The following is a 25,616-nucleotide window of genomic DNA, read 5'->3' as shown; positions in this document are numbered from 1 at the left end:
GATAAAGGCTAGAGGTTTCAGCATGCTTACTTTATATAGAACTGTTATTTAAGGCAGGGTTTGGGGGCTTAATTTTGTAGTCTGACTAGAGTTTTAGTAATGTATTTAATATAAAAAATATTTAATTCATTTATTCATCTTTAAAAAACAGAATATTTTTGTGATGTAAAAGGTTTTTTATCTTTATGCAGAGTGCAGTGAGCTTCACTGCAGGCAAGGAATAATTACCTGAGCCCTCTGTCTGTCTTTGTGAAAGTGTTATATATGATTTCTCAGAGTCATAATATTTTCTTCCAACATATCATTGCTTTGGATTTTGCTAAAGCCTGTTTAGCTAAGAATTGCTGAGAGTGAGCAACTGATACAAAACAAGTTGATACTATAATATTTCTGAGAAGTGCTGTCAGTTCTTGTGAACTATCTTTAGTGGTACTTCTTTGTTTCTAGTGGCTTTTCTCCAACATTCAAGCTGTTGTTTTGCTGACTCACTGTTACAATTTCAGAAATATCCTGGATACAAATAGCATCCCTCGGTATTCATTTGCATGTTCTCCTTTGTTTTAGATTATCTTTGGATAAATTATTGAAATTTCTATGGATACTTTGCCTTTGAATCCATAATTATCTGGCAATAGAAGCAAAAACACCTAAAAAGAATCTTCAAGCTTATGAAGCTTGCAAAATTGGGAACTTGGGATATGTCAGAACTAAGCTACTTGTGCAGATGCTTGTGTAATTCGCACACTTGTTCTAGTGAGCTCCTAGAGCTTAAAGAAAGGAGAGAAAGCATTGACTATGATACGAAGTTTGGGGAACACTGGACTCTTTGATTGCAATGGCTACAGGCTTATCCCAGACCTCCTGCCTCAAGATAACAAAAGCTGTCCTTTCCAGTGGAAAGTTTAGAGTGACTACCATATTTTTGAATCATTCTACAAGAACCCAGGAATTAGAAAATTCCAATCTCTCAGTGGCATTTCTTGGTGGCTTCTTAAGTTGCAACAAGAATGAAAAACAGCAGCTCAAGTATAGTATCTATCAGTTTTCAGCTGATAACAGCCTGGACAGAGCTGTAACGAACAGGGGAATGCTGAAGTGGAGTGGATGAGGAGGGGAGGAAAGGAGAAGGAGGAAGCTGTAATATTTCTCCTGTAAGTCTTTGGTGAAAATATCCAAACAGTCATGAGGAAATGATTTACTGTCAGTCTTTCCCCAATTAATCAGCTCAGTTTTCAGTGTAAGCCTGCCTGATTGTGTTTGTAACCATAAGCAGTTTCATGTTGCTCCTAGTCAGGAGAACAGAGAAAACAGAGGTTCACTATCTGTGCAGTTCTGATAGGTAGAAATTTTTTCTACTTTAGTAAATAAAATGGCAGTTTTCTGCATTACAAAGATGTAAGTATTGTTTATATATCTTAGAATCCCTAATTAATGGAACCTGGACCCTCAAAATCTTCCTCTGGTGCTCAGCAGTTGTGTTTACAGTAAGGCAGAACAGAGGAACTCAAAGTGCTTCAGTGCTCCTCCAGAACACACCAAGCTGACACTTCTCTGTCCCCTCTCCCTGAGTGCTGTGGAGAGATCAGGCTTTTTGTGGCCAAAACACTTAGTCTTGCATGTATAAATGTTAAAGTCTTGAGGAGGGATAAGGATAAAGAGATTTTGCTTAGCTGGTTTTTGTTTGTTTTTTTTTTTTAAAATACTTCTCTGTCTCCTCAGTTTCATGCAGAACATCGAAGCTTTGGGCTTTTACATGGCTTACCTGGAGCCAGGAATGTACTTGTTTGAATGGGTGTGAATGGAAACTCAATGAAGTACTCCTTACTAGTGATGCTCATGTCAGGGGTAACAAAATCCATTTGCTTTGCAGCCACAGGTGCTCTGTTGCAGTCACTGTTCAAAGATGCTTTTCTTTCTGAAGTAAAACGAACGGTGCAATGAAGTTACCAGATTAAATTCACCCCTCTAAATTCTCTGATCGCCTACAGAAAGCATCAACCAAATGTAATGAAATTAAGGCCTCTGATTAGCCAAATATATAATTGCTGGTATGCGGAAGAGCCTTGGCTCACTCTTTCACTTGCTCATCCTTGAAACATTTACATTGACACAGGGATTCCTGTAATGGGAGTGATAACAAGCATGGAATCAATATAATAGATAATTCTACATCTAACTTAAACACACAAATTAGCTATTTTATAGCCCATATACTAAATTTTCTCCCTGACATTTGGACTGCAAGGGTGTCTCATAGCTTTACACAGGTCAGCTTCATTTATGGACCATGCTACTCTTTCAAAGTAAAGCAACCTGACTGACAATTCCTTTTTATAAACTGCAGTTGGAGTAATTCTTGACTTGGGGAATGCATTCATGTATTTATACCCGGTGCCATTAGATTTTTTTTTTTAAGTCCCTGATTTTTGCAATTTCACAGGAATTATTTCAAAGGTCATCACCAATTAGAATTCATGATGTGATAAGGTATCGTGTGAAGTCATGATACCTTATGATAATTACAGCCTCTGCGCTACAAAGCAAAGTTAAGAGACATGGGGAGAAAGAAGCTCCATTTTGTTCTTGCCTTCCCTTTCACATTCAGGTAACTTTCCACTAGGGGCATAATCTAGTTATGACTTAGTAAAACTTTAGTAATATGCAAGTATTTATTAATAGTAATGATAACAATATTAATAACCACAATAGTAATAGTAAGAGAAGTAATAATCAATTTGGACTCTGTTGCTCCTCCCAGTGGTAATAAACCACAGGTAAGAAAGGTAGAAGGAGAGACAGGATAATGTTTGGGTGGATTCTAACTGAGAAGAGCAGTTTGAACTAGTAAGCAGTTCTGTTAGCATCAGTTCCTTTTTGTGCACTTCGCTGTACACAATGCAGAATGGAAAGGCAGTGTGAAAGATGTTAAAGGTTAAGAGATGAAACAAGAGGTGGGAGACAGGCTTCTTTAGTAGGGAAAAATGAGAAAGTGAGAGTGAAAAGAAAGGAACAGTGCAGAAAGTAATGTGTAGGTGGAGGTAACTGATTGATACTGTGAGCAACTCAAGCTCTTTTTGAAGAGTATGAGAAGATATTAAAGAAGGAATGATTTTCTATTGAGTTACAAACATCAAACTGGGAAAAAAAGTTAATTACGTTATATTCTGGCAATGGAAAATCAAATGTGAGGTGACATTTTAGCTGTGAGGCCCACTTTAGGCTGTTGAATAGTAGTGGAGGACTAACAATGTTCTATTTTTTTCCACAGCCTCAAGAAAACCTCATGGCTGCAGTGTCGCTGCTAATTTACTTTTACATTTCATCACACATTAGTTTTACAAAGTGCATTGCATGTCCTCCCAAAGCTTTTGTTAAAACTTCCTTACATTTTAAAGGTACATTTTTCACATTTTGGGGTGAAGGGTGTTTGCACCTTCTTTATGCTATTAGTGTAACAGCTTACATAATGATTAACTGTCTTAGCAGAATTAAGAGTAAAATCTCTCCTCATAGAATTGATTCTGTAATTTACTGGAATTTTACTGAAACAAATACCACTAACAGATCTGCAGAGCTAAATGGAAACACGTGCTCTGAGCTCACTGTTAGGTAACTTGAGGGCACATTGCTGCTGTTACGCTATCTCTTCTCTTTCATTTGGGTACAGGATTGTTTGTCTTATTCATTTAAAAATAAATGAGAGAGGGAAGGACGTGGCCATACTGAGCCTGTATTGTTTCTACAAGGGTAGCTTATAAACAGATTATCAAAACAAACATTTGGGCTACACTTCATTCCACAAATAGAGAGCTGTCTGATAGTAGTCAGCATGGTGTATCTCATAGAGAGCTTGAATTTAATACCAGTGTTAGGCTTTATGTAAGAAGATAGCCTATAAAACTGGAGCCCTGCTTTGCTGTGTCGACATGTCTGGAGCTCAGAATAAAATTGAGTTTCCTGCTTTAGCTGTAGCTTGATCTTAAAATAACCTGCAGAAATTATAGTTCTGATTACAGGGAAAGTGAAGGACTTACAATATTCTCCTAATAAAGTCACAGATGACACAAGTCTTAGTCATCTGTAGTCTGTCTGTAATGGGCATTTCAGAGAGGGAAACAAGCCTTTGAAATTAGATAATTTGATTTGCAATCAGGCCTAATTATTTTAGGAACAGTGAAAACCTTTGTTTTTGACAAAAATAACAATCTGGAATTCAATTAGAGGAGAACAAGCCATTTTAAATATAATGGATGCCACACATCATCCACAGGAAAACTGATGTCTTGGGGGAGAGAGTTATGTTTGAAATGAACTCCACCTGTCGTTTTTCTTATTGCCAGTTCTGAAATAAACAATTGAGCTCAAAGGACACATCACCCTAAAGGATAAATAAAATGCTTGTAACTGAAAGTGCACTCAAACCCAATGCACGATAAACAGTAATTTAAAAGTCCTAAGGAAGTCTTTCTATCATCATTATGTTACTTTACAGCTGCAGAAAACACTTCAGGAAAGTCATAAATACTAGAAGAAAACCTGGCCATCGTCATAAAAAATGCAGATTCGAGAGTACCACTAGTGAACTGAAAACCAGTGTATAATTTGGAGTTAAAACAGTTTGGATTAGCTAATATTAAAAGACATTAATCTCTTCTCTGGGGTTTCTTATTGCATTGTATAAATTTGTTAAATCTTTATAAATTAATAGAAATATTTGAAGGCTTGATCATTCAGCATTCTGTGCTTATAAATGAGTGTATGAAACACTGAAATACAATCCAATGAACAGGTCAATTGATCCTACTCTTCTTACAGATTCAACATGGGGGGAACACCGCTGCTGCTTTGGGCCTAGATCAGAATCAGAGAGTATCCAGTGCAAGCCTGAAGGTTTTTTGCCTATATAGTTTTGCTGGAGGGGGGCCAAAGGCACTGTATTATTTACACAGTGAATAAGCTTTCCTCATTTGCTCCACTAAATGTGGATAATTATCATTCATTTTAGGTTTTTCAGTATAAATGACACAGATGTCCAGACAACATATTTATAATTTCACCCCATCTGTGCTAATTTTTCTATAAATGTCCTTTTAGTACAGGAAGCATTCTGTTTTATCAACAATATCTGCAGTGTTGAACAACATTCAAAGATGTGACTAATATTCAGCCCTCATTAAAAGAAAACATACCCACCCCATCCCAGAGTCACAGCACAGTTGGAAATTTCCTGTAGTGTCTTAGTTTGTTTTGTTCTTTTGGTTTTCTGGGTCCAGGTTCTCTGAGCCCGAGACATCCAAGGCTGACACTGTGGTGCCAGAGGGCAACAAATCTCCACAGTTTATGTGCTAGGCATTGTGCAGCAAAATGTATTTGGTTATCCATGAAGAAAGAAATCACAGAAATGTCTATGCATTTCTTCTGAAATTAAGGGGTTTTCTTTAGAGCCCTTAATTACAGCCCCTTCCTCTGCACATTGCTGGGTGAAGTAGCTAACTAGTGCATCCTAAATCCTCGAACTGGGACCCAGCTTTGTATGGTTCAGACAGGAAGAGTGTAGTGTATGTAGGGACTGCTATGCTTTCATTTGCTTCTAATGTGCTGTAGGTGGTTGTTTGTTCCCTCTTCTCAAAAATTTCCAGAACTCACCACTGCAGAGGGAAGCTTGCATTGGAAAAGACCCTGCAGTATTAAGCATAAGACCTTTTTGAGGTCTGTTTTAATAAATCACCTCAAATTCATCAACCTTGCTCAGGCTCATCTATACAAATGCTGTGTATATGTAATTGTTTAGGAAATTTATGTAGGAAGTAATTAATGGTCATTCAGGGTAACTGTATTTCTAAATGAAACAACTCAGGCATTTATAATTTTTCCCATTGTGTCCCCCAATTCCTGTAAGACAGCAGTGCAGTATATAGTTTAATGATTTAGGAAAATAGTATTTCCAGAGGCATATTAAACAATAGAAGGAAAAGAAAATAATCCAGAATCACAAAACAGCTAGGTTTTTTCAGTCCCAGTCCCAAAAATTTTTCTCTTAAATTTGCAAGAGCAATTGAGAAAATGAGGTCAAGACCTCCAAACTCAGTCTTACTTAAGAGCAAAACATCAGAGCAATAGAAATTATAAATAGGATAGAGTTGAAAATGGAAACAGTGTTATCAGAATCACAGGCTTCTGAATACTTTGCTACTTAAAGACGTATTGAAATACTTCAAAGTAGCATTAAAGTGTGCTTTTCAAGAAAAGTAGTACCGGGCTTTATAAGGCAAATTCCTTCTGCAGGTTTTGAGGTTCTTTGGTCTATTATGTATTCTAGCAGGTTCACCAGCACTAACTCCTGTTTCCTCAGGAAGGAGCAAAATGTGTAAGATAGGGTAGTTCAAGCTGGTAAATAGTGACTACACAGAAATGAAGCAGTAGCAAAGAAAGTACTATTTTTCTAACAACCAGGGTTGTGCTTGCACATTTCCAGTGTAATCTGAGCACTCATGGAAGAATTCTACGTATGCCACCTTTTAACAGTCCCAATGGAACACAGAAAGTTATAGGAATTCTCTCTCTAGGTGTAAATCAAGCGAACAGCTGATCTTATTTTGGTAAAATAGCACTTCGATGCTGCAGTTTCCTCTTTATTTAAGATCCACATTTCAAAATTATTTAAGCGTAAAGAAAATTGGGTGAGAAGGACCTTAGGATTCTCAAAAACACTTGGAAGGCCAATGACTGCTGACACCTGACTGTTTATCCAAGGTCTTTCTTAAGGAACTAAAAGTTTTTAAAATCTTCCCCAAATTCTAATACATTTTCTGTGTGTTGCTGCAAGTGAATTAAAAGTCTCAGTTTGTAAAATCAAACTTTTCCTTCTAGTTTTTTTGCATCCTGATACAATTCCCTTATGTTGGTGTTTGTGTACCAGTAAGATATCCACCTTCTGCTCAATGTGAGCGCTAGAAGAATATTGCCAGAAGGGTAAAACTGCTTCTTCCCATTGTATCAAAAAACCCCTTTCTATCAAAAAGTTTCGGTCTGTAATGGGGTCAGAGGAAATTAGTCTTTCATTCTGTGTTACAGGAACTTCCTCTGAATTTTCAGACTACCAGACTAGCAGGCTAAATTCAGCAGCAGGGATGCCTTCAATTAACTGTATCTGTTCTATTTGTAGTACAAAGGATATGAACAGCCTACATAGCTTAAAAGAAAGGAGGCTAAATAGAATTTAAAGAGGTACCCTACATATAGCACTCTCAAAGGAAAGGAACGGGATCTCTGCCAGTCAGCAGTTTAAGATCATGGCTGATGCAAAGACTTGGCTTGAATTTATACAGGTGTGCTGTCTAGTCAGTAAGACATCCAGGAACAATTTCTGTAGAAGTTGCTCATAATGTAGAGCAGCCTGCTGCAAATAGTGCCAAAGTGAGCAATGCGAATGAGTTTTAGGGAGAATTAGTAAATTCATTTTAGAGGAATGCATGGTTCGCTCAGGGGATTGGTAGTAATCTTGAGATCTTCATCACTTGAACACCATTATGAATTCAACCTGGTTGTTGATGCCAATAGAAATACACTATTTTTGTTACTGATCTCTGTGAAATGACTTTCAAGTGTCCTTGGAAGAAAATCCAGAACCTGCAGTTGGCATGTAAAAATACTGAGATAAAAAAATTTCACATAAAGATAATTGACAAAAAACTTGAATGAGCATTGAATGAACGTGGTGATTAAATTAGTGCTTACCCTCTGCAGACTGACTCAGATGGACCTCTTGCAGGGAGGCTGGCACAGACTGTGGGGAATATCATGTTCCTTGCCTCTCTCAACTAGCACAGGTCTTCAAGCTGTAATCTGACAGTGAACAGCTATTGAGCTCTCAATGAAGGAGAAAGGAAAATGAATGAAAGGAGTACCTGTATATTTTGTCATCATTAGAATATCTAGAATAATCAGGAAACGTGAAACTTCACTGCATTCCTCTCAATGACTATTCCAAGTCCCTTTGAAAGCATCTCTGGATTTAAGACTCTGGGGTCTTTACACCTTTCATATCAAGAATGATATTAAAAGTATTAAAAGTACAAGGTAACTCAGCTTCAAGGGGCATTAATAATTAGTTCACCAAGTATCTTGGTGTTTAACTGTCATCTACCTTAGGATCATGGCAGAAGTAATTTTTTATGATATAGTGGTGTTTGCTGGTGGTAAATATGAATATGGAAGACATATGATTGGATATGGTAAATATGACATTGGAAGACAAGAGATTTCATTTTCTTATTACTATATACCAAAAGGTCAAAAACTCAAGGAGAACTCTTAATTTGGAAAGCTGGCATATAATCAAAGTGCAAAAGAGGACTCCAGCACTCAAGCTTTAAATTTTTTTCATATTGTTAGACAACACTCACCAGCAACAGTGGTTTCACAAGCCATTTAATAGTGCCAGAAAGTGGAGGGATCGTGGATTCCAGTTTGTTTTCTTTTATCTAACAAAATGTTAAAGGTGGCACAGATTGGCAAAGTTTCCAATTCAGTCAGCAGAGCTACTCTGTCATCTGGCTCTAGGCAACTGGATATTCACTGATGTCATTAGTTCTGACACATGATAAATATGCAGTAAATTTTCTGTGTATTCAGTAACTGAGTAAGGTGGGGTTTCACTCCAGGGTACAATGAGCCAAGATTAAATTAACTCTCTATCAGGAAATATAAAAAACACTGAGAATTTCTATTTAAACAGGTTAATATGACTACACTGAAAATAATTTTGCTTTTGAACTGTGTTCCAGGCATATTGTCACGGAGAGAAACTAACAATGTGTATCTCCTTGGTCAGGAAACTCCCCCACATAAATTTTGTCTATAGAAGATACTAATTTCAACTAATACAATCTTCAGTGGATTTTATTCCTTTGAAGAGTAAAGGGGTTCTCCTGAAATACTATTTTTCACTAGATTTCTGTTTTTCAGGAGTGCAGAGCTTTGACTAGGACGAGGAAATGATTACCCATATCTGCTGAAAATGCAGCCTCTTACTGTCAACATCTTGTGAGAAAATGCACTGGTGCTGCGAACTTTCAAGTTTCTTCTGATTCAGGCTAATTGATGCATGCCAGCAAAATTCTCACTACAAAAAATGAGAACTTTGGCATTGTACATTGCCAAACATTTCATTCTTAGAAACAAGATTGCTTGTAACAAGTTACAAGATTTCGTAACCTAATGCCATGTGTTAACTGTTGCATCCACAGAGATCTGACAAATGTTTAAGGGCAGCATTGTTTCAACTGCATTACCAATAGAATCCATTTCCTCTGTATTTTTTTTTTTTTTAATGTGTGCATTTGAGAAAAAAAACCCCAAAACCTCTTCGTTTTTTAGTTTAGGATCTTTGAAGGATTTAATTACTTTCAAAATTAGATCCAAAATAAGTATTAATATTTTGGGATATATACATAGAGATTTTAAACATATTGGATTTTTTTTCTCTGTATCACATTGGAATTTACATTTTATTTTAACCAATGACAAAGATTTGCCCAAAGGAATAAATTAATGTATATTTCAAGAGAATTTCAGGAATCATCCAAATCAGATTTTCATCTAGATTAAGCACATCTACCTCCCTATACCAATTACCAAATTGAGGGAAAAAAATCAAATATATTTCTCAGGTGCTTTCATCTCACCTACTCTACAATTCATTTTCCCTGGTGAAAGGGTTTTGCTGAATTCAATGAAGCGTGAGTTTCACCAAATCAAAATCTCTGTGGCATCTGAATTACATTCACTGGTCAGTTATTCTAAGTCTTTTCATTTCTTGTATTCTATTCCTTGATTTCAGTTCATCTGCTTAGTCAAAGACTGATTTACAGTAGCTCACCCCCACATTCAGAACAGTGCAAACCACAGATGGGCATGGAGCTAAATAAATCATAATAAGCTACTAGAAGCTGGTGATATTACAATGGCTGGGGAAGAACAAAGCAAAGCCATAAAGGTTTTCATGGCTTTTAACGTTTTACCTTTTTTTTCTTTTAGTTCAGGAAAAAAAGCAACTGTGTATTAAAAATCAGAAGATTTAAAAAAAAAATATAAAAAATCTTCTTTGCAGTCTGCTTCAACACCTGTAAGTTCTGGAAATTGCAGGACTTGTAATTGCATGAAGTAATTACTTGCAGCTCACAGAGAAGTTCATGTGATATTTTATATTCACTTCAGTGTGGTCAGAACTTCCCCCTAAATTCCTAAATTCGGCATTCACGGATGTGTGATCTGTGCTTCTTTCTACAGGTATGTTGACCTTGCAGCAAGGCAGGCCTGCCAAGTCTTGTGCCTGTCAAATGTCACCTTACCTGCTTTTCTGATGTGGCTCTCCTACAGTGCTCATATTAGAATTTCTGCTGATCTTTAAGAGCATGTGGACTGTACATATTCAGGAGCAAAAGTTTTGGAATTTGTTGTGGCGGGAACATACTAGTACTATCACACTAGAAAAATGCATGTTTTTTTACTCGCTTTGTAAAGATCTGGCCAATATAAAGACTTTGTTAAAACCACAGTTCCTGTGTGATAGAAGTTGTGGAGCTGTGTAGATAACCTGAAGTTTTCATCTCATCTACATTTGAATGTGCTCCATTTCAGAGCTCAGCTGTTTTGGTTCTTGGCTGCTGTAGGCTGAATCTGAACCTGGATCCAAGTACTGAAAGGACATCTGTCATTCCTGTGCTCAGTTACTCTTCTTGCTTTCCCTGGGTAGAAAAGAGAAACCTGACAGGATAAACTGGAACACTGAGCTTGTATTGATGGCTGGAACTGAGAATTAGAAGCTGAGTACAGGGAATGTGGTGAGAGTTGGGGAACAGATGAGACAAAAAAAGCCCTTTGGAAAAAACAAGCACTTGTGATTCAATGTTTGATGTAGACTAACAGCCATAAAACTACTTTTTCCTGTTCTTGAGTGTCTTCTTAGAGTTAGTGCCAATTTAAAATCTAATTTAATAACCATATCCTATTTAAATATATATCAGTGCAGTTGATTAACATTTTCTCTTACATTCTCTATACCAGTTCACTTCTCAGGAAATAAAATGTTAAGATGATTAGCAGCTGAATAGTTAGTAGCAATAGCCAGAAAAGCCAATATATTGCATTAAATGGAATTATTACAGATGTCAAGGAATTCTGTTGAAGAGGCTTTTAAAGCACATCAGTTCGATTCCATATGAATGAAGAAACATTTTTGAAGGAAAATGTTGTCTCCAACAGTTTTCAACTGGCAATTGATCTCTGGCAATATTTATTGTTTCTTTGTTCCCCTGCATGATTTTCTGCTGAGGAATGTGGTTGTGGCATCCTGGCCAGTGACTGAAATCCATGTGGGGAATCTTTTTACCCTTCTGTTCTTTACTGTTATGAATATTCTCTCCCTATTTTCTTCCTGACAAAGCAAAACAAAACAAAACAAAAAGAAAAAAACCACAACCAAACCAAACCAAACAAACCCAAACCAACAAAACAAAACCCAGTTATATTAAATTCTCTGTCTAAATCTGATCTTCAGTTTCTCCTCTGAAAGTCTGTCTATGCTGCGTTGGACATTGGACATTGCAGTGGTGGCAAGTACTGTTTGTAAAGGTTTTCCACTCTTCTCCTTTTCCTTCTGCCTTACAGGAAGGACAGAAAGCAAAAGCAGAAGGAATGAGGAATAACTTAATAACTGCAAAGGAAAATCTGCTATTTTGAAACTCTGTGACTGAGAGAAGCAAGGATTTGATATATGTCATATTTTCCATGATTATCAATATATTGAACTTTATAGGATGGCAAGATTTTTTAAAGTATTAAAGAAAGTGTCGTCTGTAAGAAGTGTGGCAAGTATGTGACTGCTTTCCTGTGGCTGGTTTGAGGCCATACTCTCCTTTCTTAGTGTTTCCTTTAAAGGGAACTGGCAAGACAAGGACAGAAGAATTCTGTGTCCAAAAGATGAATCTCAGGAGGATGCAGACAGCCAGGGTGGTACTTATGTTGTGCCTTTTAGGAAAACAGTTAGCAATCTTTGATAGTGAGGTGGTCATAACCTATCTGGTGCCCATCCCACTCCAGGTAGGTGAAGAAGTGTAAAAGAAGAAAAAGCAATAAAGAAGAGCTGTGCAGTTAGGGTTCTGAAGAGCATCCAACTACACTGTGCTCTTTGGCATGAGATTTCCCTGGGAAAATTTGCCTTGGCGGCATTGTATACCTGAATTGCCCTAGCTGTGACTGTTTTCTAGGAATAGCAAGTCTCTCTTTTCTGTTTATTTCTCTGTAGTTTCTCATCCAGTACCGGCAGTTATCAGGAATATGCAATCTTATTTTATTATAGGCACACATCACAGGTCTATTCACACAACCCACATTAAAAATGTTTCTGTTTTCTGACTTTTTACTCCCTTGAGATAGAAATATCCCATGAAAGGCAATAGAGCTGTGTCAAAGATTCATGCTGTGCTCTGCAACAACATGATCTCATTCAGCACTGGTGGCAGCTGATTGGTATTGATGGAGACTTCCTACATGTTGAACACAGTCATAATCTCTATTTGTGTCAGAAATCATTGTTTCCCACCTGTACAGTATAATCTGCTCCTGATGCCTATGACCTATTTTTAAAACTATTTCTTCATAGCTGCTCATGTGCCATATTTATAGAAACACTACTGAAAGGGTCAGTAAAGAGTGCAGATACCAGCCATGTACTTCTCCCTATTTTGCGGTACATTCTTAAAAAAAAACAGAAACCAAAGAGTGGTACAGCTATTTGTTATGCATACTTACCACTCACTGGAAGAAATCATATCTTTCATCATTTATCCACAAAGAGCCGTTGTGCTCTGAATTGTACATAACTTCTGCTGTCTTTTGCATACCTGTCTAAGCAAAAGATATCTGCTCTGTGTCTTTACTTTCATGTAGAGCTGACTGCTCTCTTATCTGTAGTTTGCCATCAAAATTGCAAACAAAAATGTGGTGGGAAAATACTGTCTACAGATGAAAGTGCTTATAAATTAAACATGCCATGCAACAGGTCTTTCAGACTAAAGACCATGTTTTAAGCTTTGGAAGCATTTAGTAATGGAGATGATATTAAGTTGTACACAAACTACACGGAAGTTAGTAAGACCCAGCTCTTTGCTAACAGCATAACAAATAACAAATGATAGCAGTTTAATCCAATGAGGGATTAATTAATATGATCTGAAAAGCAAACTGTATCGTGGTTTTCAGAAGGGAAACTGGCATTAGAGAAGACCGTCTTGTAAATAACACCACACTATAGCATTTCTGACTAAAGGATTATGCAATAGTCACAAAAACTGCAGCACTATTGCATTAATAGATGAAACTGGGAATTGAAAGGTGCAGGTTAAAATCCAGAAAGACTTTTCAGAAGACGATTTCAAGAGACAGCAAATTCTTATTTATATATCAGGTGTAGTAGTAGGGAAATTTCCAGTGTAATCAATCAGGTTTTACTATATATGTGCTCAAATATACATGCCCAGATAAGAGAGATTGCAAAATGTCCATATGAGGGAGAGTACGCTCGCAGTGTGAATAACTAATGGCTTCTGCCGGTAGATTTGTCACTGTCTTTCTCTGCTCCGTCCCTGAAGAGTGTGGAGAGCAGAAAAGAGGCTCCAGCTTGGCCAGGTGGTACATGCCAGTTCTCCTTTTCTGAGCATGCTGAGTAGCATTACTTTTAGTGGACTGCTACAGCCTGGAAAGTATTGGCAGGCTGACTCTAAGCAGGACTCCGCTGAAAGAATGGGCCAAAGGAGGCAGGAGAAAGGTTAGGAATTAACATGAAAGGCACAGATTTTCTTTCAAATGCTTTTTATCTCTGTAAATACTCTAAAAACTTGCAGATCTCTGCACATCTGTTTTTTAATGCAGTGTGGTTAAATGCATGATTTCCCTCATTGCCTTTTCACCCATTTAAGTTTTTCTCTCTGAAATTACCTGCTTTATCATAGATCAGCAAAACAGTGTGAAATGCCTGTTGGGCTAAGAGAACTGTTGCACAGGTGAGTACTTTGGTAAGGTTTAGCAGCCAGAAGAAGTTGACCAAAAGATGCGAGCAAAATCTGTAGGAATGAAAGTAACAGGTATTTACTTGTGATCCTTAATTACACATTTAGACTGAAGAGAGACTTAAAACTGCTTGTCCTTTAAGATATGTAAAAGTCACAACAGAAGGATACTAGCAACTGGCCCATGGATATGGGTAAACAGTTGGCAGACATGGATTATTTCAGTCCAGACCCAGACTTCAAGGTCTACCATAGTGCAGTGGTTCATTAGAGCCATCAGCCTTACAGCTGGAGTTGGCAGCCCTTTTTCATTATTCTCTCTTACTAAAACCTATGAAGTTCTCATGCTCCCTTCTTCTCCACCCCACTTTAGGGAGCTGTTTTTACTTTATGCCAATTATGAATCATGAAGGAAAGGAAGAAATTATTTTCGTCATTCCTCTGTCTAAGTGTGCTGGTGCCATGAAGCCAACTGTAAGCAGAAAAGTACAAGGAGAGGACCACAAGCAGTCTTAGAAAGACCAAGAGTGTGATTTCCACTGCTCTGTCCTTACCTGACTGTTCCTGCCCCATATTGCACTGTCTCATCCAGTGGGGATTGGCAGAAAAGAGGGTTCAGCAAGAAAATAGGCGTGTCACTGGGGAGAGCAGAGCTTTGTTTAGCGGGTGCAGACCCTCCTCTCACCCCACTGCCTCTAGTACACAACCCCAGTGGCAGCCAGCCTCAGGAAAGCAGTTTAGCAGCCCTGTGGCTGTCCGGCTGAATTTTCTTGCCAGATAGTTTTCTTCACTTTGTTTGAAACTAGCTAAAGACTATTGGCTTCATGTTGGTGGCTCTGTCTTTGAGAGGTCACTGAGATGGCTGGGAGGTTGCTACCAGAAGTTGTCAATATCAGTTATCATGGGCTATTTTTTGTTCTGAAGTGGTCCTCTGCTGCAAAAGTTCTGCTTGATGTAAGAGTGGTTTTATCATTGCTGAATGAAAGCTGTTCCCAAGGCACTGGGCTGTCCAACTTGACAAGTTTTTAAATAGTGTTCATATGGTGTTAATTGGCTTAATTGTATTAAATACAGGATTATGTTTTACTAGCTTAGTGTGGGGTATCGGATTCTTATTCATCCGTGAAGAAATAATTCTTTGCAGTCCCTGCTTACTCAGCTCCTGCTTGTTTCACAGCTCTAGCACTTGCTTCTCACAGACTCTGACTATACATATTGGTTTATTAAGGCAATCAGGCCTATCGCTGGCTGTATCTCATGTGACTGTCACTTTAGGGCTCAAACAGCGCATGCTCAGAGTGACTTCAGCCCGTGTCTCATCTCCTTTCCCAGAACAAGATGAGGGAGCTCCTCATTTTCTTTGGGGAGAGGATTATGGCAGCAGATCTGTTACAGTCTGCACCCTGCCTGGGAGGGCTGCCGAGAACTGCTGGGAGAGGAGATGTGCAGCTTATGCACAGCGTGAAGGAGCTTAGCTCCCTGAGGTGTAATTTTAAGCTCTTCTTGGATTTAATAATGGTTATACTTGAACCATTTTTCTCTAGCTTTCCATACTAACCATTTGCTGGAACATTATGTAAGAAGAAATATTCTTCTCTTGTATGATCCAAATGGTTCTTTATTTTGCAGCTCTTGGCAGAGCCTTAGAGTGTCTGTTTCTTAGTCTAGGTCTCTTTGTGTATATATATATATATATAAAAGTATATATATTTATATATAAAATGAAAATGTAAACTTCAAATGAAGTCGATGTTACTTTTTTTCTTAGTTGCTGTTTTTCACCTTGCTTGATTTATGATAGCAGACCCCAATGCTTCTGCGGTTTTTGAATAAACTCTGTGTTTGTAGCATGTTTTAACAGTAAAATAAAATAAAAAAAAATTAAGATCATTATAAAATTATATATAGATTTAAAAAAAATTCTAAATGGAACAAAATTTCAAACATTTCCCTTTTTCAAGATACTTTTCAAGTAATATTGCTTTCCAGTAGATTACTCCCTTTATTGGCCCGCAGAGATGCAGTGAAGTTCGTGTTGTGGCCAAGAAGGTGTTTTGAGAAGAAACCTTCATGGGTTTGTGTTTTATTCTAATCTTTTATGTCATTGCATGCTACAGATTCCAAAAAGCCTGAGAAAACTGTTAAGAACATACTGTGCTAGCAAATACAGGTATTTCAATGCATTAATCTTTTTACTCAGCACCTCCAGTAGCATGTTGATACATCTGTACTCCAGAGACTGTGGTCAGTCCCTCGTGCCCTAGGTTAGGCTGAGGAATGGAACCGCAGTCATTTTGCAGGAAGTTCATACTGGTTCAGGCTGTGCCTTGGAATATTGGGTAGCCTACTGTGGGAAAGGAAACCCCAGGGAAGGGATCAGAACAGCTCTGCATGCCCATGCCAACGTATACCTCTGGTTCAGTGACCCTACCAGTGAAGTTTGGCAGAGGGAGGAGGCACTAGCAAATGTTCCAGAGTCCAAAGTAGTACCTGGAGATGATGGTGAAGAGCTTATAAAGTGCTTGGGAAGGCGCAAATGCACAACATCTGTCCAAAACACTTACAAAAAAATCTGAATTTCGCTACATGACCTCTTTAAATATGGTTGTGCTTGGCTGGAATTTTTTTCCACAGTTCCATTGCTCTTTTTACTGTCTGTGCTGTGATCTTCGTATTCTTTCAGCAGGTTTCTATGTATTTGAGGTTATTTTTCCTGAAAGTATTGCAATGTGAAAGAGGACGTAGGTAATTTAGTTTAAGCAGAAAATAATGAGACAAGAGTAATAACTATGCACAGAGTGAATCTGTGGAAAGTGGATTCCTTTCACTCCACTGGGGTTTTTTTTTTTGAAAATACCATACATCATCTTGAAATTACTTTAACATGATGCTCACTGTATTACAGGAAGGAAGAAGTGCTTGTAATCCAATGTGACAAATAATGGTGAACAGACAATCATTTATCATGAAATAGTTACAGATTTGTTTCTTGGAAGAGGGTCAGTTTTGACCTTTAGTTATGAACAGTAAATTAGAAACCATTTATAGTGTAATACAGCTACCTACAATTACTCATTTTATCTTAAACACCTTTTTATTTTGCTCTTTTTCAGGAAGATCAGAAAGTCTTGAAAGGTAAATTGCATTGAGGCCCATCTTTGAAGGTTTTGGAATGTCTTTCCCTCTGGAAACACCACTGTACCTACATTAAAAAAAACAGTCTTTGTTTCCTTAGTCATGTTTGTGTCTTTCTACCCTTTGTTAATATGATTCTCATTTAGAAACAGGAACTGTGAAATGTGGTGAGGAATAAATAGATCTCTTCTAAATAGACATTGTCAAGGAAGAGCAAAGGAAGTGAATTGTGCAAATTCTTAGAACTGTGTAACATTTATTTCAGTAAAAGACATATTTCTCAGCTCTCTATCAGAATGTCCTCTAAGATGAGGTGGAAGAAACTCTACAAAAGATGATACAAATTCTGGGAATGGATGAATAAGGGTGATAATGGACACTGATATTTGGTTGTTGTCCCATTTTTTTAAGAAAGATCATATGCTATTTTTTTTTAGCATTTCTGGTGTGGAGTTGAGCTATTCATTTTAACTGTATTCAAAAAGCATTTAAGATCAGAAGCTGTTTTACATGTGTGTTGACTATCAGCTTCAGTTTTCTTTTTTTGTCTGGCAGATGTAGATGTGATTGGAAATGAAATGGAATTTTATAGGTGCATAAGTAAGCTCTTTCTGAACCAAGAGCATGCGTTGGTCACTTTGGGCCTCTGATTTGTGGGAAAGTGAAAGGTAATAGCATTGTATATCAGCTTTTCTCTGTGGCATTTCATCAGGTGCACAGCTCTCAATTGACAGAATAGTAATCACGTACTTGGAATGAGTGAAATCAGTGTCATCTCCACTGGCTGCATTTCCAGATATCCCTTCCTGTAGGTGGGCTGACTCTTGGTCATTCTCTCCCTATTTATGCCATGTCCAGACCCTACTATCCCTGTACTTTCTGCAGAGTGCTTCTGTCCACAGTGATGAGTAGCTAGTGGTTGTGTAGATTTTGTGTTAGCTCTGGGATGTGGTGGTTTATGTTGGTGAGCAGGGGAAAGTCAGCTTCATGGATTGTATTGATCATCACCTTCAGGTCCTAGGACATTGTGTGAAACATGCTTTATAGACACTACCATGGTCTCAGCATTCATTTAATTAGTTGAACTTTACAGTGAGCAGAGAGGGTGCTTGGCCAAGGCTGGTCACAGGGAAATGCATAGCACTGTAGAAATTTCAGTTCAGGTATTCACTATCAGATCCTAATTAAGGGGAAAAAACCACAAGCACATCTAAAAATCACTGAAAATAGCCTCATTCACCAAAATAAACTGTTGTTTCTTAGCAGGATAACCCAAAGATATCAGTGTGCATGGCACAAATGTAAAAACCATAGGAAGTGAAGCAGTCAGGAAGAATTTTCACATTTCTGAGAAAACCCTCATATATTATGAACAGAAAAACCTACTAAGGTATGCTGCTGCTGGTGCAACTAAAATGCTTTGTTGAAAATTTTGGGACCCAGCCTTCTGCAGTACCTTGATGAGGATGATTCAGGCTAGACTCTAGTTTTAGTCTCATGTTAAAGTAAACATAATTAATAAGGTCTTTGTGGTAACAAGCTCTGTAAGTGCTTTACCTTAAAATTAATATTACAGCTTTTCCATGGCAAACCTTTAATTAGTTGCACTGCCTTTTTCTCCCAGTCTTTAATATGCAATCCCTGATACAATAATTCCATAACGTATTTTTAATGCCATCTCATCGATCTCAAAAAGTTCTGCTTAGAGTGCAGAACCTGAGCACTTACTTTCAAGTTGCCTCTTGCATTGCAGAATTTTAGCTTGTTGTAATGATGTTTCCAGCCAGGTTCAAAAGCTCAGTCAACAGGACTAAATGTGCTGAGAGTTGTTCATCTTAGGTCTGGTGAGAGGGCACTTCTCCTCTGAGTGATTAATGTGTTAAGTGGGGGGGTGGGAGTTTCCATATGACTAGGAGTTATTTAAATTATTAGGCTGAGATTCTCAAAGGACCCAGAGAGTTTCTCAGAGAGTAATTTCTAGTGCTTGACTCCATTAGTCTAGTGTGCCTGTTCCAGGCCTGATCAGTGGGATTCTGAAACTTGAGTTTGAAATTTGAGAAGAGTTCCCACTGATTTTTGTAGATTTCTTAATAGGAAATTTGATTTCTTGCGAAACTTACTTGAGAAAGACTCTCTCATTTGAAACTGAAGAAATACCCACTGACTTGACTGATTTTCTGCGTGTCAGATGAGATGAAGAGAGAAAAAACCAGCCCACTAGTAAGAGAAATGGACCTGCTGAAATGTGGAAAAACAAAAATGGGTAATAACTTTTGGATTTTTCAGTTTTCTGAACTGCACTTGCTAAGTGGCATCAGAATTGTGTAGAAATTTTTGATGTCTGTTGTTTCTTTGACATCACAGATGAATTTTTAGAAGTGTTCTATTAGTTTCTGGAATATTACAGGATGCAGAATCATTTTTTTCAGTGTTTATTTAGAATAATAATCACAGAAAATATCTCCAGCTGATGTACTGAGAAAGTTGCCATCATCATAATAATTTCTATAGTTTGCTTTTCCAGTGCTTAAAACTTACAAAGGCAAATGACTGTCCGAGTGAGGAGAAATGTCTGTTTCTTTCCTGTACTCACTATTGTAAATCCATAACTGCTGGCTGATTGAGTTGACTGAACCATGAATAAACTGAAGAAAACCTGCTGTATTTACAGCTGGTAAAAAGACTTTTGACTACAGTAGTGTCTTGAACTCAAGAAAGAATAGTAGGTTGTGTAGAAATATAAGCATTGTTCTTATGTAAAATATTATATTTTTATTCCTTAAAATTTTGTTTATCTGAAGTCATTTAAGGACAGTATACTAGTAAGAGTTTTGTTAATGAGCCCTTGAAGTGAAAAAGGTGATTTTCATATCTCAATGGAGAGAACCCCAATTATAGTTTTTCATTATGTTTGGTATCCACATAAATCTGGATTAAATAAAGTTATTTGTTAGTGAGTTCTTCTCTTCTAGGTGCTTTTTCCGTTCATTCTGGTTTTGTAGTTGTCCTGAAAAATCAGATTGACTCCCTCTGGTGGTTGAAACCAAGTCTCTGCATTCCAAAGAGAGCCTTTCAGAGATCTCTCCATTCTGGAGAGCACAAATCATGAATAATATTTTCTAACTTTAGTGTTATGTCATTATAAAAAATCATGGAAATAGTTTTTCTTGCTCTCATACAGTGTAGCATTAGTAGTAGGTTGGTATTGATATCTGAAATCTTTTAAATTTAAAGCAGAGACTTACAAAACTTTTTCAAGAAATCAAAGTAGATTGTCAGAAAAAAATAAACACAGATATGGACAAAGAAGCCTTGAAATCATTTACTGTGGTGAAAAGTGAAAAAAACTGGAAAGGTGCAGTTTAGATAAGTAGTGTAATAGGGATGATGCTAAGTGTGTCACACAATTACATGAACAAGGTCTTTTATACCTAGCTTGGGACTTTTTTTCAGCTTGAGAACATTATTTGATTTTAAAAGTAAACATCTAAGAGTTTAGCTTTGCCAAGACACCCTTTTGGTATAAAAAGGAATAATTCTTCAATATTTGGATTACAGCTGTGAACCTGAGATGTCTGTCTCCATTTTTCAAGTAATTCCCCCAAACCCCAAATGGCAAAATATGAGAGAAACTTTTTGTGATTACTTACTGCAAATGATTATGGTTTGGATCTATACTCTACAAAACCACAACTGTCTTCACATTAATGAGACAAAAATATAAGAAAGCATCCTAGAAGATTGGCATTTACTTGCTTGTGAGTTCATAATGCTTTTTGTATATTTTATGTAATCTCTTACTGGAGTGCCTGCCTTATGTAAGGTCTCAGTAATGGAAATGAGGCCATCTACATGGCAGTCAGCGTTGTTCCCTGAAAGACATACTCTGTCTGCAGCAGAAAATAAATTGGATGAAGACCTTTAAAACCTTCAAAACCCTTTCATCAAGCTGAGAAGGACGTTCCTCAGTAACTCCTCCTTAACTTTCTGTAGAGCAGCCCATCTTCTCTGCCTACTGACATCGTTATCCATCCAGCTTTGGGGCTTGACTGCTGCCTAGCATTCCCATCAGCTGTATTAGCATTGTTTGTCCCTTTTCATATTCTCCCACTCCTGATTGAATTCTGCAGTCTAATAAACCCTGCCTTTCCTTTGCTTTGCATCATCACCGGGACCCTATATTTTCCGTTCATTTTCCCTGCCTTACCCACAGCGTTTTCTCTTTGCATGTTGTCAACTCTTCTGCTGCTAGGTATTAGTAATCCAGCAGGTGGACTTCTGAAAAACAGCAAGCCAGCGATTTAGTGTTATCTATTCATTTTCTTTCAGTCCCTGTGCAAATATGCTCAGTGTTTTATGTGAGCAGAGGGAGAGAGAGTCCCCTGAGCGTGCTGCAGTTCAAGGCAGCGTGGTACAAAGGGGAGGAGAATAGGAAAAATGTCTAATTTTTCTGCAAACAGAAGCATCTTTGCTAATAAACATCTGCAACTGTTAATTCTGCATAGAATACATAAGACCTTTATTTCTGAGCTAGCAGAGTAAGTAATATGGTGTTGCCACTCTCCAATTGGCATAACATTTACTATCTCATTAGAAAGATTCTTTAAAAGGTATTAATATCCTTCTGTTGGATTTTCCCCCTCCCCTGGGGGAGGTTTCTGTTCAGTCCTCCCTGTTTCTGTGCTTAGGATCCACAGCATTTTTAACCCGATGCTTGTCAAAGATCAGGATGTTCCATAAATATTTATAAGAAACATTGGAATAATAGAAGGTCTTCCTTGATTTCCTGGGTATAATAGACAGGTTGTAAGCTTAAGAAGTTATGTGTAAATGCTAGATTTTGCTATGCAGTAAGAAGGAGATAAACCAAAACTCTAATTGATGTAGTGTTTTGGGGAGCGCATTCTTCTACAACAACAAAAACAACAAAAAAAAAGGAACTGGAAGATACTATTTTCAGTGCATTTTTGGGGTCAGTCATCTTTTTTCTTAAAAAAAAAGTTGCCAACAGTTCCTTGAGAGATTTGCCCTACATCTTGCCTTCCAAGGGTTTTGTTTGGAGCACTGGTTGTCACACCCCTGAAATAGCAAAGCTATTTGGGGATACTTGTTCAGCTAACCTCCACCCCCTGTCTAATTTGCTTGGAGCATGCTGCTGTATGATACTTCAGGACATACCTGCAGGCATGCCCAAATGGTAGCTGTTGTGATACTCTCACTTCAAGGAAGAGTTTTTCCCCCTGTCCTGTATCTCTGTCATCACCTTGAGATTAGAATAGTGGTAGCCTCACTGCTGTAAATTATTCAGCAGGTGTAAACTCAACATTGTCACAAATGTGCCTGCAGTATTCACAGGTAGAGAAGACATGAGAGATAAGTAAGTGAAAGTCCTAAGTTCTGAATGTATTTGGTACCCTTTGTAGCCTCCTATTGTCTCTGGATCAGTGATGAGGCAAAGACTGCAGGTCTCTAGAACCCACCATGGTGCCCTTGCAGCCATCCATAGCAATGTGGGGGACCTGGTACACTGTCTTTTAATGTGGGATGATACCGATACAACTGAAAGCAAGTTGCCTTTCTCTTATGTGTGTGGCACCAATCATTATACATGTTTTAAAAAGGGAGGTGAGAGGAACCTTTTGTATCATGTCTGCTCCATGATTTTTTCTTAGCTTTTCAGGATATGATGCAAGAATTATGTATGTCTGCAAGTGCACACACACAATTATGTCACAGTGCTTTCAATTTAATTAGTTAATTCTAAGGTTTTGTTGAAGTGACTGGAAGATACTGATAAGCTGGTACTTGCTGACTTGGAGGTATTGTATCTACACAGTTCCTTAACCAAAAGTGGTGCTGCCACCCAGTCAAACCTGAGTTGGTGTCTTCACTGGATTCTCACTGACAGTGGTACTGATTTGTGCACAGAAGATCCACAGCCAAAAGAATGCTATTTTACATTCTTCCCTGACACTTTTTTGTGCATTGATACCATGCAGAGGGCACACTAGTGTCTAATTGGTAACCTGATGCCATAATTTACACTGATTTATTATCATTATCTAATGGAATAATCAGTTATGTCATAGATTTTGGAACTGGGAATAAAGTTACATAGAAATTCTACATTTTAACTATATGTGCATTTATCTTTGTCCTGTTTTTATTTTGCCTGCAACAGTAGTGTCTAGAATTTAGGGTATTCGTGTTCCTTATATCAAAAAGGCTTTTTCTGGAAAGTGAAAATATGCCTGTGTGCTGATGGGTGTAGAGAAACGTGTATGTAAAGGTTCTACTAGGTGAAATATAAATAAAGTAGCTCAGAAACCCAAATATAGCTCAGCTTGGATTTCTTGATAGCAGATCATCCCAGGTTTGAATTTAAAAGTGTTTCATGTTCTGATGTGATTTACGGGGCACATTTGCCTTTATTGCTGTGACAGCAGTGGTTGGCCTGATAATTTGCATGAGCTCTGGCGGGCTCATAAGTGGAACTTTCACTCAAGTATTCAGTATAGAAGAAACAGCAAACACTACAACATTTAAAAACTTTCTGGCAATAACAAATTAGATGGTATTTATGTTTGTGCTTGTTATGACTGTTTGACTCAAAAGCCTATTTGGAGAGAAGGAATCTGATTTTAGTAAATCAATATAATAAAGCCTTTGATTTTTTACAAAAGCCAGCTAACTGTAACTTCAGTGTTGGTACTTCAAGGCCTCTCACTGATATTTTAGAAGTTTGTGGTTGTTTGAGCTTCCTTTCCAGACCCTGGGGAAATAAGAGTATGGTAAATCAAAGCCCAGATCACTGTTTGCATTTATTTTACTTCTCATTATGACATGTATGCAAACACTTAAAAGAAATAGAAAAAAGGTATAATCATGATAAGATCCCTTTTTTAGAACAAAAGGGAATACTTTTCTAGTTTAATTTATTACACTTCTCTTTAATACTATAAACTGAATTGAGTGCCTCATCAAGTTTGACAGTTCACTTACACTTCTAATTCAATGATAGTACTTCTTGAAATAATTACTAACTCTTGAGAGATAATCCAAGAAAATAACTGCAAAATATTTTTTCTTATCTGAAATGTCTCTTAATTTCTTGCTTTTTTTCTTTTCCAAGTGATGAAGTTTGAAAACTGCAAAGTGCAGTTGAGTACTTAACTGCCAAAAAAAAGTCATCGTGTTAACTTTGAAAGAAATTTTCCATTTTCATTTGCTGTTTTTCTGCTTTCATTGCCTGTGATAACCAAAATCCAGTGTGAGTATGAGGATACATAATGAGTCAAAAATATTTAATAACATTCAGTGAAATCTAGGTGACACTTTTTTCAGTTTGATGCACTCTCTAACATAATTGAGAGAGTGGAGAAAAAACCTGCTGGTTTTATACATTGCAAAAAAGTTTTGTGAGTGTCATCCTAAATCTGGATGCTTCTGTCCCCATGCTAAAATGAGATGCTCAGAAGGCCGTCTTCTTTCATCCCTGTACTCTTGAGAGAGGCTCTGCATCAAGCTTCTCAGGTGGCATAAAGAAGCTTTGCCTATATTGAAGTTAACAGAGGAATGACAGATTATGTGAGCTGAGAATTGAGGTACAAGACTTTAGCTACCAGAGCTGAAATGATAAAAGCATCCCATGGGAGGTAACCTAACCTTTCACAGTTTATTGATCATCTGACTTGTACTTCTGATGTCACTAGTTATTCTTAACATTTCAGCTTCTCGCTCCTGCTGTCTGCCACGCAGGTCTTGCTGTGGCACCGCTTCCCCAGGAAGCTGCCAGCCGCCCCTCCTCCAGGGAACGGGCTCCAGATTAGGACATTTTCTGCACTCTTGAACACTGAACAATTTCTGTGGCAGTTTTCATGCCAGTCTCAGTCCTCTTTAGTCATGGCTATTCAAAACCACTTTGCTTGCTTAATTTCCCATCATCCTCCCAACGAACACATCTCTCCTGTGTTAGCTCCTTATTTACACTGTGGCCTCACTGCCACCTTATCACTGTGCCAGGGCTGCTCTTAGGTTACAGAGGGAGCAGTGCTCCTGTAATGCAGCTTCTCAGAGCAGAAGTTTTGACTCCTTTTCCTGTGTTTCATCTTGTGCTCGTGTCTTACTGCCTGGCCAGTCCTCCTCTGTCCCATCTCCTGCCAGCTACTTTGTGTTTCACATGGTTGCCAAAATTTCCCTCTTACTCTCTGTTCCTTATTTCTGCAACTTTCAGCCTCCTATGGTATTTCATTTTTTCATTCTTTTCAAAGATTTTTTCAATCTGTTTCAAAGACACCGTTATAGCTTTTCAGGTATTGGTGCTTTTCAAGTCCTGAATGAGTTGGCACATAAATATGGTTAAAAAAATTCTAGGTTAAAATTGTAGAGTAAATTTAAAGTATTATCTTTATC

At 37.7% G+C, this 25,616-nt stretch overlaps 1 protein-coding gene across 15 annotated transcripts in view; it reads left to right on the top strand.

Annotated features, from left to right (window-relative positions):
• Positions 1–25,616, top strand: part of HDAC9 (histone deacetylase 9) — a 461,778-nt gene that overhangs the window by 201,932 nt on the left and 234,230 nt on the right. The window contains exon 1 of one of the 15 annotated variants that reach the window (XM_048304006.1): positions 19,249–19,467. The exons of the other annotated variants lie outside the window; for them this stretch is intronic. Coding sequence (XP_048159963.1) covers positions 19,398–19,467 — 70 coding nt within the window. The 5' untranslated portion in view covers positions 19,249–19,397. Of the gene's footprint in view, positions 1–19,248; positions 19,468–25,616 lie in introns of those variants that run through there. 15 annotated transcript variants of the gene reach the window in all.

This window comes from Corvus hawaiiensis, chromosome 1 (genome assembly GCF_020740725.1).
Source record: "Corvus hawaiiensis isolate bCorHaw1 chromosome 1, bCorHaw1.pri.cur, whole genome shotgun sequence".
In the NCBI taxonomy this organism is placed as follows: Eukaryota; Metazoa; Chordata; class Aves; order Passeriformes; family Corvidae; genus Corvus; species Corvus hawaiiensis.
Note: the sequence above shows the minus strand (reverse complement) of the source record. Positions and strands in the feature narration are given on the sequence as shown.